General features: G+C 41.6%; 1 protein-coding gene across 2 annotated transcripts; it reads left to right on the top strand.

Annotated features, from left to right (window-relative positions):
* On the top strand, window positions 1-16,218 carry LOC146631540 (solute carrier family 41 member 1-like). Of its 2 annotated transcripts, none has more exons than XM_085353000.1 (10): window positions 1-143; window positions 5,099-5,206; window positions 5,466-5,537; window positions 6,842-6,986; window positions 7,079-7,225; window positions 7,621-7,765; window positions 7,864-7,943; window positions 12,230-12,364; window positions 12,537-12,685; window positions 12,792-16,218. In XM_085353000.1, exons 1-10 carry the CDS (start codon window positions 15-17, stop codon window positions 12,969-12,971), a joined length of 1,290 nt encoding a protein of 429 aa, XP_085209126.1. In that variant the 5' UTR covers window positions 1-14; the 3' UTR covers window positions 12,972-16,218. The 2 variants fall into 2 exon arrangements, with proteins under 2 accessions (XP_085209126.1, XP_085209125.1); XM_085352999.1 differs by lacking the exon at window positions 1-143 and adding an exon at window positions 3,369-3,563.
* The last annotated feature ends 675 nt before the right edge of the window (window positions 16,219-16,893 follow it).

The following is a 16,893-nucleotide window of genomic DNA, read 5'->3' as shown; positions in this document are numbered from 1 at the left end:
CATGTCATGAAAAGATGGAGGAGCCAAAGCTTCACATTTCCTGCAGAGAGTCATCAAGGGTGATCTGCCTTCAGGTGCTGCCTTCATACCTGCTGGCAGGGCTGGGCATGGTGACGGCTGGTATGCTGCTAGACTGTGTGCAGGTCAGTAACACACCAGCTGCTGAATCAAAGAACTATGACAGTGTTGTTCTGTACAGGGTAGCTGCAGGTCTAGTACAGTCTGATAAAGCACAGAATTCATTCTCCTCACCCAAAAAGTCAGTAGAAAGTATTGTTTATGTTCCTCACTTCACTGCAGGTCTGAACTAGCAGGTGTGATCTGCACTGAAATGATTGGTGATTTTTAGCAAGTTTCTTAGGTTTGTATGACTGAAGTTAGAATAAAACAGTTGGGCTTATTGCTCTTGTGTGTTTTCCCAAATCTTTGAATGATATGATCACAACAAGGTTATTAAGTATCATCACACCTATCTTTAAAATTACGTTTTAAAAAATTCTGACAAAAACTTGGTAAGCAATCTGAACTACACTGTGACGTGTCCAAGCTTATCTCAGGTGAAGTAACTGAGCTGTGAGCTCATGATAGATTTGGAGGTCACCATGACCAACTATGAAGTGGCCTTGACCTATGGGAAGTAAATAAGGTTTGAAAGCAATTTGCAATTACCCATGAACACGCCAACAAGTGACTATGGGACAACTGAAACAAGGCTAGACTGTAAATGAAAATGGAAGGAGATACACTGGCAGACTTTGCAGTTGTGTAAATGGATAAAAAACCATTAGGCAGGGTTAGGCCTCTTAAACAACTTTCACATTTTCCTGTTATATTGTAAATCTGTAGTACAACAGAGTATTAGGGCCACATTAAGAAGAAAATATTGTTGATCAGTTTAAGAATAAAGTCAAAATTAAAGTGGAAAATCTATTTAGAGAAAAGTCAGCATGTGGAGATTACCATTGTTGTGTCAAGACAAACTGCTACGTTTGCTGTACCCTCTACAAAATACCTTGTTTAGATGAATTTGTGACACAACATACATCCTCTTTACTGCACGAGGGTGTATCTGTCCATTGCCAGTCATTTTATTTTGTATGAATCCGCTCTTGTGAGTTTGTGTGTTTTTCTTTCTGCTAAATCATTTCACAGCACTTATACTGATCACCACAATATGTTTATGTACTTAAAGGGAAATCATTTCCTTCCTCGTTACTAAAACTGATTCTGAAGTATGATTTCGCTGACTCCGAGGAATAGCAACTGTGGCACTTTGTTTTCAAACAACAACTATAATCTCTACATTTCAACTTTTTTCTCAACATTTTGTCCTTTTTCTCAAAATGATCGATTTTTTTCACGTTGGTTTTAAAAGTGAATCTAGCATCCAGCCAGAGTCCTCAGTATTTCTAACTTTTATGGGACAGATACTGTTTTCCTACTGAAAGCAGGACCTGTTTCCTTTTTATTACATAAAATTTACTACCAAACTTTGAGAGGAAGAGGTGCAGTGAATCATCACTGACATTGAAATGTGGACTGAAGCTGCCTCTTCGTTTGGCAACAGGCCCTTTTGAGATTTATTTGAAATGTAATATGAGCTCCGGGATCTAGAAAAGCCTTTTGGTGTTTTGCTGGTGCGTTAGTGAAACAGAGAGATGTGAGGTGATCTGAGATGCCAAAAAGCAATGCTCAAGAAGATTAATTTAGTTACAGCTCAGTGTTTAGCAGCTGTTGCTTCACTGTTCAAAGTACAGGAAGAAGTCAGAAGGGGGAGCTGTAGAGAGTGGAGCACCAAGTCATGTCTCAAGGACACTTTTCAGCTGAGTCACTGTCTTCATGTACGTGTGTCTGAGACAATGTCGTTTACCAAGCAGTCTGCTTCATCTGCTCTCCTGTTTTACATTATTTTAATATGTTTACTGTAGTTTGACCAGAGGGGAGGAAAAAATGCTCTTTTTAAACACAAAGTTGCAGAACTTGCCCTATTTCCATCTTTCTGTTCCACCTAAAGCAGCAGTTTATCCACATGAAGAAACAGCAGATTATTATTGCTGTGCCATGCGTCGCTAATGATTACTTTGTGTAACACAGAAGAGCAAATGGCATAAGAAGGTGTGACGTAATGATCTCTGACAGACTGTAAATATCAGTTAGTGGCAGCGTGTGTGCTTCCTCCAGTCAAAGAGGATACACTGCATCCTCCGCAGGCAGCAGCAGCACCACGTGTCTGTGACAGGTACAGCACCTGCTGCTCTGAGTGCGTCACCCACTCAGAGTGTGAGGAGAAGGAGGAGCTATCAAAGAGGGGGAGAGCACATCTGCAGTCTCCTCTGAACTGATCTGAAAACAGACCAGGAGGAGAGAAGAGTCCTGATACAGCCTGGTCACTTCTGCTTCTACTCAGACATCTTTCTGATCATCACGCCTGCACACACACTCGTGTGCACTTTTTCTGTGACTGCCACCATCACAGAAAACGTCACGACTCATCGATCCACCTGGAAGACGAGGGAAGCCCTACCAGAAGAACAACAACAATCACCCTGCCTCCTCAGACAAGCCTCAGACGTCAGACCGTCCATCAGCGCAGCCTAGGCCGACACCGCGGCGTCCCACAGATTAAAATGAAGAAGGTGCTCCAAAGCAGTGAGGCTCACACAGAGCAACAGCACGGCAGCGAGGAGATAGAGAGGGAGAAGGAGTGGCAGCACAGTAGGGCTGAGAAGAAGCTGCTGGCCTTCTGGATGTCCTTGTCTCACAGGACCTGGACCTTCTTCAGGCCCCGTGAGAGGCCGGGATTCCAGCGCTCCGCCTCAGCCGCCCGGCTGCTGAAGAGTGAGGCGTGAGGAGAGAAAGACAGGGGGCATGTGTGTGGCTGGAGAGTGTGTGTGTGTCTGTGTGTGCGTGTGTGTGATGGTCTGTCAGTAGCACAGTGTCAGAAGAGGCCTGGCAGACCTGCTGTCAAGTGGTCCTGTGTGTGTGATTGTGTGATTGTGTGAGTGGTCCATTCAAGTAGATGAAAGTTTCCATTCCTCTGGCTAGTCCACCATTTGCAAAAGCACTTTGTGTTGCTGCCCTGCCAGTCCTGGAGTGACAGGTGAAGGGCAAAGCACTGTTTACTTCTTCTTTAAGCATTGTTTTTCATCACCTGTGACTTAACGGCAAGCCTGGATTTTTGTCACAAGAACTTAACAGTCTGGAAAAAGGAAATCTTCTCTGTCCTGGTTGCAACTTCTTACTCTAAGTGGATCGTTACATTCTTTTCAAACTAGCCTTCACGGATTCAGCTCGAAAGCTGAGTTTGTGGGCACTCCTCGCTAGAAACACTTCAGCTCGAGGCAGGGATGGGTTAACAGGGATCAGCCATGGTGGTGACCCATCTGGCTCTGGAGTTTCGTTTCCAGGGGAAGAAGCTGAGGGGCTTCAAGTGCAAACTAACCCGCTCAGCCCGCAGCTTCCTGCCAGAGAACTCATGGATCATTGCAGCCCAAATCCTGCTGCCTTACCTGGTGTCTGGTCTGGGAATGGTGGCAGCAGGAATAGTCATGGATGTTGTGCAAGTATGGAAACTAATTATTTTCAATGTGTTAAATTGTATACACTAATTTCTAATTAGGTATGATTGTAAAACAGGTTTTATAGTGACAGTGTTTAATGTAACCTTGAATGGTCAGTAGTGAGGATGAAAGAGGTGATTATGTCATTCCCTATGTATGCTTTGCAATCAAACCAAGATGTACAGAAATAATAGGAACAAATGTTAGTGGTAGGCTGAAATATGAAGATCAGCCGTCTTCCATTAAGGATTTAGTTTTATTTATTAGCAGATATCTGTACACCTAACGCTGTGTCCACAAAGGAAGCTGATTATTGATTGCTAGTGGACATTTCAGGCTAGGTAACGCTCTAATGTATTATATATATATATATATATATATATATATATATAGCTACTAGCTAACCTTAGCTGGTAATTTGTACTCCACCCTCTCACACAACTATGGTTATTTCTTGCTCCACAAAACAGAAATAAAGTGGCAGCCAATATGTTAAAGTTGAGGCCACAATATTCAAATCCAAAGTCCAAAACTAATGAATGATGTCACTTGGTCACGTGTAACAGCGATGGCCGTCTTACAGGCAACACTTTACTTGCTAGCTTTTTTTTTTAAGACTAAATGAAAGATACAAAAAACGAACATTTGAAGCATATTACATACTTTTACACTTTTAAAATGAAGTAAGCTTTTAAGTGGACTGAACAATTTTTCTGTTTAAATAAATGAGGAGTCTTCACATCCAGTTTAGTCTCTGAGTTGCTGCTGCTACTGAAAGACTGAACAGACCGTGACGTCTGGTGCTGCTGCAGTTGGATACATGCTGTTCTAAATTTACTATGAGATAAATCATACACCCATTCCTAAATATTCATACACAGCCTAAACCCATAAATCCAAAATCCGGAGTAATATACTAACACAGACAAGTTCGACTGTTTTACCAGCATGTTGATAGTGTAGCTGTATGATGCAAAATGCTGCAGAGTACTGTCAATGTTCTGGCTGCCTGTTTTAGCTAAACACCATAACAAACCTTTGTTAAAGGTTGTGTCAATTAGCTTGGGAGAAAATCCTTTGGACTAATGTTGTAAACATTAATTAAACCAGAAGTTAAACTTGGTTTGAGCGTGTCCATATTTATGAAAATGCAGGGGTCTTACTCTGAGGTAGTCAGCTCTCCCACTGCCAAAAATAATCCATCAACCCCTGGAAATTATTAATGTTGCTGCTTTCTTCATATGAAAGCACTGGTGCTTATCTGACCACAAAGAATGTGATTAGATAAGAACACAGTGACCACTCACCCACTGCAGTCCTAGTATTTATTAGACCACAAATCTGGAGTGTGTATGAGTGATTTGATCAGATAGAACCGGCATGTCCTCAACAAAGCTCCAGGAGATCACTTGCTGTGTTTTTCACCTATAAAAGTGGTGAAAGGAAAGAGAGAGTGACCAGTTTAAAAAATAAGGGGCCAACTGTGTTTTAGCAAACAGTAGCTTTACTGTGCCGTTTTTTTGTTTTGTTTATTTTAGCACTGGGAGGTGTTCAAGGAGATCTCCGAGGTGTTTATCTTGGTGCCAGCCCTCGTGGGTCTGAAGGGGAATCTGGAAATGACACTGGCATCCAGACTGTCAACAGCAGTGGGTGGAAACACACTCACACACCTAGTCTTTTAACACAAATATACCTTTAAAACATTACATGATAAACTGACATTGATACAGCATCATTGAACAAGAATTGACAATCAACACATGTGATTTTCTTTATCAAATCTTTCCAGGATTTAGACTGTACTAATAAATAATCTTGTCTGCCAGTGAGCATTGATTTTACACATTCACACTCGAGACTGTGCGATGGAGCAATATGATTACGTAAACCTGTTTGTGCCCACAGGCCAACACAGGGCAGATGGATGAGGCCCAGCAGCAGTGGAGGATGGTGTTCTGTAATCTGGCTCTCATTCAGGTGACACTGCAGCACAACGCACTCTTCATCCCATTAAAAACACACTCCATCACTTCGCCGGTTCGCTGCTGGCTTCGTGACAATCCGCTTAAACTCAAAAAGCTTTGCTGGGGTGATTAGATCGTCCTCCCTTTCAAGACGCTAATGTAGCTCAGCCAATTAACCACACATGATAACAGTCGGGGATGATTAAAAAATGGGAGATCAGATCAGATATTGAAGCACAAAATCCCAAAACTGGTTTAATTCAGTGTCTGCTTATGAAAATACACTCTGCAGTGTACACAGTGCGAGCGGCATGAAGATATTTAACCAGCACTCTTCAAAGTATTTAGCATTTCATATATTTCATGGAAGGATACTGTGAAATGTAAAGTCAGTGCTTCAGCTGATGCCCCTGTATGCAACCTGGTGGCAAATTTCACATAGGTGCACAATTTCAGCTGCTTCAGCCTCTAGACAGGCACTCCTGTTTCTGCAAGCTGCTTTGCAACCCACTTCCCTTCCCCAGAGCTCCTCCAATTCACACTGTTCACTGTATTTCTCACTTAATGTCATGTCAGTGATGCCTCCACTGTTCTGTGAGGTCGGCATGGTATCGCCCTCTTCCTCACCTTACACTCAGCCTTTCACAAGTGCCTGTGAAAGGAACAGGGAGTCCCCATACTGTACAATATGAGTTATTGCAGATGGAAAAAGCAGGCACAAAGTGGTCCTGACACTGATATATTTATTGCTACCACAGAGTTTAATACTAGGATTTATAAACATGCCTAATAAAATATGGAATACAAATTAATCTATCTTTTAACTGTTATGGAGAAAATGTTATAGGATGCTGTTCCTTATTTTCTCCCTTATATGTGTTAAAAATGATCAGGGTAGGTACGAAGTTGTATTTGATATAGTATGACAGAGGGGGGATCCTTAACAGGAACATTTCAGCTCGAAACATATAACTGTATTATAAAAACATGTGCAAAAATATCTGTGGGCACCAATCAGATGAGAGTTGGCTTAAAGGGAGAGGAGCTAGAAAATCTCCTCATCTGATAGAACACAGGGCTGCTCAAAGGCCTTGTATAAGGTTAAGCAAGGTTATTTTTTACAAGGAAGTCATGCAGAGCTATTGTAGTAGATTCGAAGAAGGAAAATATGGAAATAGAATCAGAATCTTTAAGCATTTTTGTTACTCTCACAGGGCACATTTGGTGAGATTTTAGTTAAAAGAATAAAATGTCTGAAATCAAACTTGCTCTTTCATTGCTTTGTTTCCTTGTCTTTGCTCTGTCCTTCTTCCTCAGGCTCAGGCCACAGTGGTTGGTTTCCTGGCAGCAGTTGCAGCAGTAGGTCTTGGAGGTCTGACCAAAGGGAGAGTGGATGTTACCCAGGCTGCTGCCCTGTGTGCCAGCAGTGTCACCACTGCTTTCATTGCCGCACTGTCTCTAGGTCAGACAAAGGACCTCGTTGCTCTGGAGGAAGAAACAATGTAGAACACAACATGGAGGAATTCATCTCTGGTATGCTGTGTTTGGTTTCAGGGTTAGTGATGGTGGCAGTGATCATCGGCTCCAGGAAGGTGGGCATCAACCCAGATAACGTGGCCACGCCCATCGCTGCCAGCCTGGGAGACCTCATCACTCTGTCTTTGCTCGCTGGGGTCAGCAGTCTCTTCTTCCTTTACAGAGGTCAGAGGTCATATATAACATTATAAAAGCACCATTTCAGTACACAGTATGTCTCAATATTCTGTACGTTTAAAGAAACAAGATCGCAGCTACAATTAGAGCATTTTTTGTGATATAAAGCAGTCGTTAAAGCAGGTTAACTAAGTCATTACAGCCAGTTATTAGCAAAGTGTTTCAGCCAGGAGAGGGCAGCAGATCCCATCTCTTATTCTTTAGTTTTTATGCTTACAGCAGAAGTAGATGCCAGACATTCTGACAGTCTGCTCTTTCACCAATCCCTGCTCCCTCTCAAAAAAGACTCAAAGATAAAGCGAAGCAATCTTTTTTTTTTTTAGTACATGAAGAGTTTGTGGAATATTTTTGAAAGATTTATTCTCTACAATGTTACTCTGCAGACATATGGTACCTGCCCTCTGTGGTGTGTGGTTTCTTCCTGTTCCTCGTCCCTGTGTGGGTCATTATTGCTAGTCGCTCTCCTCAAATCAGAGAGGTCCTAAAGTCAGGCTGGCAACCAGTCATTTTGGCCATGTCCATCAGCAGGTGAGGCGACCTGTCACAGATCACTGTGTCACTTCCTTTTCAGTGTAGGAGTGCAATAGGTGCAACTCACATGTATCGTGTCTTTTCTTCTTCCCCAGTATTGGTGGTTTGATTCTGGATAAAACTGTGAGCAATCCAAACTTTGAGGGTATGGCAGTGTTTACTCCAGTCATCAATGGTGAGTAAAAGAAGAACCAGCCAGTGCAGATATGTGCAGAAAAAAAATGACATTTATCCGTTTCTTCTTAATTTCCCCTGCAGAGCATTCATGCAAACAGTTACAGTTTTTTCTGAATGCTTAAACCCTAACTGTGATTCCTGTAGCACAATCTCTAAAACTATTCAGACTTATAGCAAAACCACTCACTGAGTCTGCAAAACTAAAAGCACAAAAACTGCTTTGCACTCAGTTTGCAATTTTGTAACACACACTTTGCAAAACTGTAGGCACAATTCACTGCACAACACTCAATTACCAAATTTCCAACACACTCCTAGCAAAAGTATACACATGTATGGCTATCATTAACACTAATTTGCCAACTGTCTGGCACACTTTCACATGTGAAAACTTTTTTAGATAATTAGTTCACTTTGCAATCAGCCTAAGCACTATAATACAGGTAAGCTGTGTGTGCGGAGTACAATGGAGGGAGCAGAAAGAGTGAGAAGTAGAGGAGGCCGAGGAAGAGGACGTGGAGGTGAAGAAGTAGGATGAAGAGGACGACAAGGACAAGGAGGAGCAAGAGGAAGATGAGGAGGGGGGAGAGGAAGATGAGGAGGGGGGGAGAGGAAGGGTAGGAAGAGTAAGAAATAGAATTGCTGATGACATCAGAGCTACAATAGTGGACCATGTAATCAACCGTGGAATGACCCTGAGGGTAGCTGGCCAACGGGTCCAGCCTAACTCGAGCCGCTACACTGTAGCAAGCATCATAAGGACATCTTGAAATGAGAATCGGTTAGTACAGTCACTTCGCACAAAGATTTGTAGCACTGCCATATGCCAATGAGAAACACACCAATACCATTGATGTAAAAATACTGAAATTGTTACTTTACAGAATTGCTAGATGACCAGATGCTGGGGGCAGAGGAAGCATGTTCACTGCAGACCAAGTAACCCATATAGTCATTATGGCGATTGCAAATAATCCTATACTTGGAAATAAACACTTGTGTTTGTTTTGATGTGTTTGAATAAACACCAGTACTTGAAGTTTGGATCCCTCTATGCTTATGGATCTATGACAGAAGTATGAGCTCAAACTGACATAGCCTACCTTGTGCACAGAGGAAGCAAAGGCCAGATGTGTTTTGTATTCATACCATCAGTGTGCAGTTGGCGCATTGTGTGCTTAGTAGATGATGGCTTGTGTGTACTGTTTGATACGGAAACACCATTTTTACGAAGGTGTGAAGAGTTAATCTAGCTGTGTTTGCTTTTGCAAGAGAACTACAATGTTTTGATTATTGGGTGACAGGTTTTCTTATTTGTGTGAAGAGTTTTGCAAAATTAGCCAATAGTTACAAAAAATGTGCTTAAGCAATCAGAAAAAACTGTAATAAGTGAGGGATAATAAGGTTTGAAATGCACATTTTAAACCTTATTATGCAGCATTTATTAACACTTTAAATACATAAGCAAATTATCCACTGGTATTTTTGAAATTTTGAGAGAAAGCTTTAATTTTAATGGAGTGAGACAGAACCCCGAACAAAAATCCAGAAACAAAAATAAATAAAAGTTATGAATTGATTTGGATTTCATTGAGTGAAATAATTATTTAATACCCAAGCAAAACATGACTTAGTACTTGGTGGAAAAGCCCTTACTTGTCAGGGTCCTGGGTCTCCTGACCCAGCATGTTTAGTTCTTTGTGATTTTTGTGTTATTGTACTTGGTGTGAGTTATTCTATGGTTTCTAGTTTCGATCCCTTGCCCTTCATGTTTCTCTGTGTCCCCTCTGTTCTGTGTAAGTCTGTGTCTGCATGTTTGAGTTTCCCTCTGTGTCTTTCAGTTCTTAGAGTCCTCTGCCTTATGGTTTATGTCTCTGTGTTTCTTAGTTGCTGTCTCCACTGTGTCAAGTTCGCGTCTCTGTGTGATACTTCCTGTTATACTTTGAAGGTCTGTGTCTTATGTGAATGTGTCCTGCTTTGCTTGTCTCGTCAGTCCTGATTTCTCCCAGCTGTGCCCTCCTGTGTCTCATTCCCCTCGTTACTTTCCCAGTGTATTTAAACCCGGTGTTTCTCTGAGTCAGTGTTGTGTTGTTCCTCACGCTGTGTGGATCTCCCTGTGAATTTTAGTTTGTTGTTTCCCAGTTTAGTTTACTTTGTATGGCTGTTTTTCTGTGACCAGCAAATAAAGCTGTGGTTTTGAGTTCATCTCTTGAGTCTGTGAGTCCTGCACTTTGAGTCCTCATCTCCTTCCTGCCACACGGCGTTTCATGACATTACTGGCAAGTACAGGGCATTGAGCCCACTGTTTTTGTGACCGGGTGCTTTATAAACTGGTAACCCGAAGCTTCAGTCCCCTTCTATACGACTGATTTCTCATTAACCTTAATGAGCTTCTGCTTTAGCCACTCTTTGTGTTGCCTTGGTGTTTTCATGGGCCATTGTTGTGCAGAAAGACCCATCCAATGTTCTGGCTGAGAGAAGGAGGTTCTCATCTAATATTTTACAGTACATGACCCCTGGATTCCTGCTGAAAAGTCATCCTGTACACTTAGATCAAAAACAGCCCAAAACATAATGTTTCCACCTCCGTGCTTTACTGTGGGGATGTTGTTCGAGCTCGATTTCGACCACAGCACTTTCTCCCAAGCCTTCTTTTATTACTTTTATGTAATGTGTCTTTCCTGGATTTTTGGTTGATATTCTGTCTTTCACCATAAAAATGCAAAACTGCTTGTTTCTTTGGAAGTGAGCAAACTTTTATATTCAGCAGAGGATCAAATAATTATTTCCCCACAGTGGGAGGTAAATGCAACAGCACTAATGTTATTGTGTGTTTTGCATGCTGCCTAATTTTGTAAAATGGTGTAACTGACTCAGCCTGATTCTAAATCCTGCTCCATTAAGTAAAATAACCACACTCATAAACGCGTCTGCAGCAGTTCAGTGGCAACATCAGCATGCTTGTTTATCATGTTTCAAATCTCATTAGGGACGCATTATCCATCTAATGATTGTTGAGACATTTCAGGGATATCTGTTTGATTATGGTGAAACAATTAGTGGCATATCTTCTATGTGTGTTTAAAAATAAATAAATAAATAAAGCTGGCATGTTTTCTGAAGGAGAATGGAGAGCAGGAATGTAGGTTTATGGTATTTTCATCCGCCCTCAGCTTTGAAGAATAGTTCATAGTTAGCTTAATTGCTATCAATAAAAAAAAACCCAAAACATCAAGCCAACTGATGTCATGTGGAAATTGTTGAAGCCTGCAAGAGCCCAGCAGTTAATCCCATCATTTATAAGTCCTGCTGTGTCCACACCCTGACAGCGAGGCGGTAAGCAAGCTGAGCCTTGCTTTTAAAGGGCTTCAAATCTGAGGGCTTACTCAATCGTGAGACATTAATGTGCTGCTGATTTCAAGGAGTCTCCTTCCTGTCAAAGTGGGCTAGATCTTTGCTTTGTGGCTTGCCTGCTGTCCACAAAGCGGCATACTAAGTAGAGAGGAATAACAATGGTCTTTACATAAACCACAAGCCTGATCAGAATGCCAACTATGCATTCACTGGCTCTCATTTCCGCAGCATCCCTGCCAACCTCAGTGCTACCCAACACTCCTGCATGTATTGCCATCCCAGTACAGGAAGTGCATTTGCATTCCAATTCAGAGCTCTCCTCTGCAGCCTTGCTGACCAGAAACACTCCTCCATTTTTTTGTTCAAATGAGCCATGTGCTCCAAAGCTCAGCAAATCCTGGAGGTTTTGTTTTTAATGACATCAGCCCAAGGGGTGAGCCGCATTGGGAATAATATGGCACAACAATGAGTATGCCTTTTCCAGACATTCGGAGAAGAAAGCCCCCGGGAGACCCTGCTGTAGGAATAACTGCTGAATAGATTCCTAGCAAAATTAGTTGTTGGACGGTGAGTTATTTTTCCAAGATAACTCTGTTAACTCTCCAGTGCCTGCTCAGCCTCTCGTGTGACTCTTAGATGAAAAGGGAACAGTGGCTTAACAAGTGATGACTGTAATGCACTCTATGATATATGCATGTTTGCAAATACCACAGTAATACAGCCATATTAACACATAAATAAAACGCAACGCAGTGGTTACAAAGTCACTTTGAATGAGCAGTGCTTTCCTGTCATCAGCAACACCACCCTTTCTTTGGTGTTTTCAGTGGAATCTTGGAAAGCAGTTGTGCTTTTTGTCCTGTTATTGCTGCTTTTATTAAAATGTCAAACACGATCAGCTATGCTCAGGACTTGTTCATATCCACACAGGTGTAGGGGGAAATCTGGTGGCCATCCAGGCCAGCAGGATGTCTACTTACCTCCACTACTGGAGTGTTCCCGGAGCTCTTCCGTTCAACATGAGTGAGAAGTGTCCTGGACCCTGTGCTACCTTCTTCTCTTCAGGTTAGATACTGAACAAATACACTATTTACATGTGAGTTGAGTTTCAGCCATGTTTGCTTGGTTATGGTTCAAAAGTCAGTCGACTAACTATCAGCCAGAGAGACATGGGAATAGGCTTTTAATGTGCACCTATTGAACAGTCGCTTATGACTTTCTTTCCATGTTTATTCAGATGTGAACTCCAAATCAGCCAGAGTCCTGGTCAGCCTTGTGGTCCCAGGTCACCTCCTCTTCCTGTACACCATCCACCTCCTGCAGGGAGGTCACACTGCCATGACGCCAATGTTCATCATGTGCTTCCTGCTTGCAGCTCTGCTTCAGGTCAGAGATCCTCTTAAAGGTTTTCATTTTCAAAACAACTGTGTACTTTAAAAAGAAACAAAGAGTCTTCATCCTTGAAACATGTGCGACTGCTGTCACTATGCAGGTGGGGATTTTGCTCTATGTGGCCAGCCTGATGGTGCGCTGGCTGTGGAGCAGGGGCCTGGATCCAGACAACTTCTCCATCCCCTACCTGACAGCTCTCGGTGACCTGCTGGGTACTGGCTTCTTGGCTCTGAGCTTCAGGCTGATTGTGATGATCAGCTCTACTCAAACTGGACTTTGATACAAAAACATAGTCCTGCACATCCTGAATGCACTGTTCCCTGTGTGCAAGACGCCAAAACGAACTGAAAAGAAGGAACGAGAGGACAGATGGTGTTATTTCTACACTCATTATCATGAAAAGAAGAATGGAATTTTAGCTAAGGAAACATATTTAGTACGAGGGCACAGTTTCACTCATTAGATTTCTGATTCTCTCCTCATAATTTGTTAAACTTTAAGATCTGCTCTACATTTCTGTTGACCATGAAACAGCACAGCTGTTACCTCTTTTCCACGAACACAGTCTTTAGGCTGCATCTACCAATCAGTGGTGAATTTCATGTTGTAGTCTAGCCTGTAACCACCAATTCAGTGGTTTCATCTTTGGGCCCAGCAATTTGGTAGTACCAGCCTTCTGGCACCAATCAAAGTCTGTTTTAGCTCTAGATTGGAGACTTGCATTGGGACCACACTGGTACAAAAGGGATATTTGTGTTCAGACAGACTGTCAAGCCTTACAGTTACATACAAAGCAATCTGTAGGCAGTATTTGTCCAGCTGCCATTGAATTGTCTTTGTGAAGTTTCTGATGAGGTCAGACGGAGCCTGAGTGGTCTGTAACAGACAGCTGGTACATTAGCATGTAGGGGAGAATAAACACACCAGCCACACTGTCGGATCTGTGTAAATTACAGCCGGCCCAAAGCTGGAGCAAGTAATGTCTGGTGTACTGTTTTGGTCTCTAGTCCACCTGTTAGTAGGATTATTGGTTACTAGTTTAACTCTAATGGTGTATTCCAATCTATCTCATAAATAATTCACCAGAAACTCAAAGCTGAAGTATATTAGTGCTTAAACGTAGTCACCAGTTTGTTGCACTGTGATAAAGACAGCTTGGAGGACTTTGTTTGTTAGATAGTATTTTGCAAGAAAGAATACAATGCTAGCTTATTAAAATTTAACTGTTTATGCTCAAGAAACAGCAGAGTGAGGAGACATCCAAGGGACTGAAATATTTGCTAAAGAACAACTGAGGAATGAATAAGGAAGAAGCTGAGCACTAATGAGCTGAGCACTTCCCTAATACCTCCTGATGATTATTTACCAAAGTAATCAGCTGGGAGATGTTACATTAGTGAAACAATAGCTAGTAAATAGCCTGTAAATGAAACTAATTCCCTGCTTTGCTGCCATTGTTTCCTACTGTGATCTTACACGTTTTTGTATTCCCCCTAATGAAGTACAGAGCTTCACCTTCAGCCTGAAGCGACAGAAAGAGCAGTTTACATGTAAAAGAATGCTACACGAACGAGTATCTACTTAGCTGGGTTACTTGAGGTGACAAAGAAACAGCAGGTAATAATTTGGTTCAGCCTGTTGTCCAAACATGCTAATAGCTATTGTTCTGTTTTGTTGGTAATGAAAAAGTACACAGTTCTCATTATTTTAGTTTCATAACTGCAGCAAAAACAGGCTGTTACTGTGATGGAAAGCAAAAATATCTGATAGTGTTGGTTAGACTAGCATACATTTCATAGGCTGTGTCACATTCATTGTAAGGTCCAAATAGGTTTTGCTACTTTTGCAATTTTGGGTAAAAAACGAATCCCTAAAAACATCCTAGATAGGAAATGATAAAGGAAGTCTTGATGAACAAAGTCCCACATAGTTCCTGAATTTTTCCCCACCAAGTTTGTGTGACCCTTGTTGTTTTGTAAAAAAGCAGACATAACAATCACAACAGATTTTATTTTGTGAAAAGTAAATCATTCATTGTGTGGTTATAATTTATTCACAACATACACTACTGTGCAATAATCTCGAGTCTCCCCATCCTTTCATTATATGTTGCTTCCCCTCCCCCATTCAAGAGAAGGTCTTGAACAACAGTTCTCCGGGTTTTCAGAAGGTCTTTCAAAGTTTTTCTTTGGACATTGGCTGAGTTTTCACCCATTTTCAGTCCAGTGCTTGTACCGGACCATTTTCAGAGGAATACTTTGTCTGTTAAGCCAATTAACACCGACTTATGAACAGGTATTATCTGAAAACCTGGCATCTCTTGCCATGGTGTGCAGTGTGTTGTTAAAAAATGTGAGGAAACTGGTGTTGGAGATCATGATCCACTATGCAATACCACACGGAAAGCATTTAATTGGCAGCAACTTCATTTGTCTGCATGGCAATGATCCCCAAAACACGGTGCAGCACTGAGTCATGGATCGGCCTCCCCAGAGCTCGGACCTCAACATTACTGAAGCAGTGATCTCGGCAGAGAACTGAACAAAAGGTAGAAAGATCCAGAGAAGAGCTTTGAGTGTCCTTCAAAAAGCCTGGAGAACTAATCGTGAGGGCTACTGAACAAAATCACAAAAATGCTTTGAAGCTTGTTACAATCGTACAGACACTGTTTTTGCATTGCATACTACATTGCACCAATTTTAGCAAAATATAAAGAAATGAGGGACTTTTGCACTATAGTTTATATCAATTTTTACTGCTGATAGCTCTTCACACCCAGCACTGAGGCACAGATATGCCCACTGTAGATAAGCAGCATGTAAAAAAAGAGAATACAGGAAACAGGTGGTGGAAGAAAAAATAAATAAACACGTGGACAGGGTGGAGTTGTTTTGCACTTTAGTCTCCATATTCACCAGCTCACTGTGGCCATTATCAAAACCACAGTCCATTCAAAGTGGATGCAGCGAGTGGGAGTAATGTAGAACCACCGTAATAACTGTTGGCACATCTGTACAACTGTTGTCAGCTCCTAAATGTTACACGGCAAATGATCGTATTCAGGCAATAACATATATACTGAGTGTAAATGTATACTAGGCGTTGCACAGTCTGGATGAATGTTAGATTTTAATCGTGCTTATTTTCTGTAGATTTGTGCCTTTTAAACCGTGACGAGCCTTCAGTTGGTTCTTGCCAAATTTCTACTGGATCTCTTATTGTTGTGCAGCACGATGCCACTGAATATAGCCTGTCGTATTTAACCGTGTCTATGTGTATTGATGGCACGGATTGTTTTTGTGCTGTTTTTGTGAACAAATGATTTAGTATGCACTTTTCTGTATGGGGCCTTCTCAATTGTTTGATATGCACTTTTAGCTTGTCATTAGTCTGGAAATAGCACTCAGAAACAGTAATTAATCCTATTTCCACTGACATCGAGCTTGACTGGACTTCGTAGTACCGTTGCCTTTATAAACACTTCTAGGTCACATCCAGTCATGGTTTATCATTTCAATAAAAGATTGACATGCAAAATGTGCCCGGCGTATTCTGCATTATTGCAGTGAGAATTCTTGTAACTATTAAGGAATTAACAAGTTCTTTCTGAGATGCATTTTATTTGAAAATCGTGAGAGAAACTTTACCTATTTTGGTTGGTTTGACTCTGTGGAATCAGAAATGGCACAATAAATAAAGACAATATCATAGTTCACACAGAAGTCTCCTCCTACAGTACGAAAAAGTAAACAAAGTCACAGTTACAAAAGTTGTCATTTAGAACTGACCCCCCCCCCCCAAAAGGCCCAAAAGCAAAGGCACACATGTTGAGAGACATTCACTGTCTAAACATGAATTTAATACTTTAATCATTATGCTATGGAACTTGCAACAATAACGTTTGTCGTGCAAATACACTTTTAAAAACAGCAGACCACAACCGGAATAAAATGAAGCCAAAAATATTCCATGCTAGGACTGAGTGATCGGAAAAATATATCCGTTTATATCGCATATAGTCCAAAGCCGGGTTTTTAAGCACTTTCTTGCTCCTTTTTGGTTGGTGGGTGGGGCTGGGCATATTATGCTAACATAATGGACCAGGAAGCGATCAACCTTTCTACTATCCAATGATTCCTCTGAGCTTTGAGGAGTGCCAGCAGATATCCAGGCTAACGCTTATTCTATTAAACACTGACGAG

This window comes from Diplotaxodon limnothrissa, linkage group LG5, assembly GCF_057381915.1.
Source record: "Diplotaxodon limnothrissa isolate DT_005_m linkage group LG5, D_limnothrissa_male_GT1.1, whole genome shotgun sequence".
In the NCBI taxonomy this organism is placed as follows: Eukaryota; Metazoa; Chordata; class Actinopteri; order Cichliformes; family Cichlidae; genus Diplotaxodon; species Diplotaxodon limnothrissa.
This window is presented reverse-complemented; position numbering and strand designations above follow the sequence as displayed.

Coding starts and splice junctions, on each gene's coding strand:
- LOC146631540 (XM_085352999.1), top strand. CDS start 3,369: ATGGTGGTGACCCATCTGGCTCTGGAGTTTCGTTTCCAGGGGAAGAAG. Junction 5,207..5,465: donor CATCCAGACTGTCAACAGCA/GTGGGTGGAAAC, acceptor TTGTGCCCACAG/GCCAACACAGGGCAGATGGA. Junction 6,987..7,078: donor CATTGCCGCACTGTCTCTAG/GTCAGACAAAGG, acceptor GTTTGGTTTCAG/GGTTAGTGATGGTGGCAGTG.